The sequence below is a fragment of the Loa loa genome (genome assembly GCF_000183805.2).
Source record: "Loa loa unplaced genomic scaffold supercont3.1617, whole genome shotgun sequence".
NCBI classification, from domain to species: Eukaryota; Metazoa; Nematoda; class Chromadorea; order Rhabditida; family Onchocercidae; genus Loa; species Loa loa.
Genome location: NW_018109796.1, coordinates 1 through 1832, shown reverse-complemented (window position 1 = coordinate 1832; position 1832 = coordinate 1). Strand labels below are relative to the sequence as shown.

Sequence of the window (1832 nt, the reverse complement as noted above, 5' to 3'; positions counted from 1 at the left end):
AATAATAATAATAATAATAATAATAATAATAATAATGAATAATAATAATAATAATAATAATAATAATAATAATAATAATAATAATAATAATAATAATAATAGTAATAACAATAACAATGATAATAAAGTAATATTAATAATAATGGTCATTTTTACTTGCTTTTTCGGATTTTCTCGAATTTAATTTCAATTTTAGACGCTTTGTGCTCTACTTATTATGGAAAATAACAGTTTTAGCATATCAACAAACTATCAAGATAATGTTATTCAATCGAATAACAAAACGATTATTTGTTCATTGTGGTGATAAAATTCGATTAAAATGGACATCATCCTTCATGTTACTTCCTCATCCATCTAATAGCATTCATATTCATCGATGCTATATTAGCGTCAACATTGAGCGATCGAAAATTTTCAACTGTACGATAAATTTAAATCGAAATATGGTGACAGCCGTTAACACAAATGATAAAATTATAGCAATTCAAGAGGTAAAATTATATATATATATATATATATATATGTATTTATATTTATATATTTTTTTTGAAATGAATAATTCTACAAACTTTTTTTAATTACATAAAATAAATAAAATAGAATAAATTGATAATTTAAAAAAATTGAATTATAATTTTTACTGCGAAAAACAATCATATGCAATTTCCTTAATTTAAATTTAAAAAGAAAAAAATGAAAACTTGTAAATTTAAAAAAGAAAAATAAAAAATTAAAAGAATAAATTTTTTCTTTCTATTTTTACAACCCGAATAAATTTTGAATAAATTTGCAATGAAATTAGCAATTTAAAATTATAATCTTATCAATATAACTTTAGGTAAAACGATATATAGTAAATTGTATGGTTAAAGTAGGTACATCAAAAAATCATGCTGAACAATTAGCTGATGTATTGGTTGCAGCTGATGTACGAGGACATTACAGTCATGGATTAAATCGATTAAGTTTGTTAAAATGAATTATTTTTTATTGTTAAATTTTATAGCAAATTAAATTTGTTTGAAGTTTAATTAAACATTCATAATGTTATTTTCAACCATAAAATGTCTTTTAATTCATTTTTTTTCTTTTAAATTGAATATTGAATAAATTGTTGAAAAAAAAAGATTAATTTCGATGAAAATTTTTTGAAAAATTTCGTTTATTTATATTTAATTTGATTAGAATATTTTAATTAATTCTGATATTTTCACCTATACATAATGCATAATTTTTTTCTTTTTTTTTTATAATTTTGTTTTTTTTTTTTCTATTATATTATTAAATGAAAATTTTAAATGAATGCTTTTTTAATATTTTAAAATAAAAGAAATGTAAAATGAAATTTGGAAAGATAAGAAAGAAAGATAAGCTAAGAAAAAAATATGCATGTGTCATCTTATATGTCATCTAATATTTAAGTAATAACGATAAATATGTTAAGATATGTATGTTCGAGATGTACAAACAGGTATATGCATGAAAGATGGTATGCCAAAAATTCTCAAAGAGCATGCCGCAAGTGCATGGATTGATGGAAATAATTTACTTGGCCCAGTGGTTGGCAATTTTTGCCATGGATATAGCAATTAAAAAAGCGAAAGAAGCAGGTATTGGATGGGTTGTTGCTAAAGGTAAGTTATTATGAAATAATTTACCAATTTTCTTCTTTTTTTATAATTATTTCTAATTTTTGTAGTATTTTCATTGTATTTCTAATTTGTTTAATGTTTGATGAAAAACGAATGAACTCGTTGTTGTTTGTTGTTGTTGCTGTTATTGTTTGCTGTTGTTGTTGTTGTTGTTGTTGTTGTTGTTGTTGTCTGTTG

At 21.3% G+C, this 1832-nt stretch overlaps 1 protein-coding gene across 1 annotated transcript; it reads left to right on the top strand.

Moving 5' to 3' along the window:
* Positions 1–846: 846 nt before the first annotated feature.
* LOAG_15193 (hypothetical protein) lies at positions 847–1637 on the top strand (the record flags this gene model as incomplete). The annotated part of the gene is made up of 3 exons (XM_003150685.2): positions 847–968; positions 1448–1563; positions 1590–1637. Coding segments are annotated over exons 1-3 (267 nt in total), but the record flags the coding sequence as incomplete, so codon positions are not given.
* Positions 1638–1832: the final 195 nt, after the last annotated feature.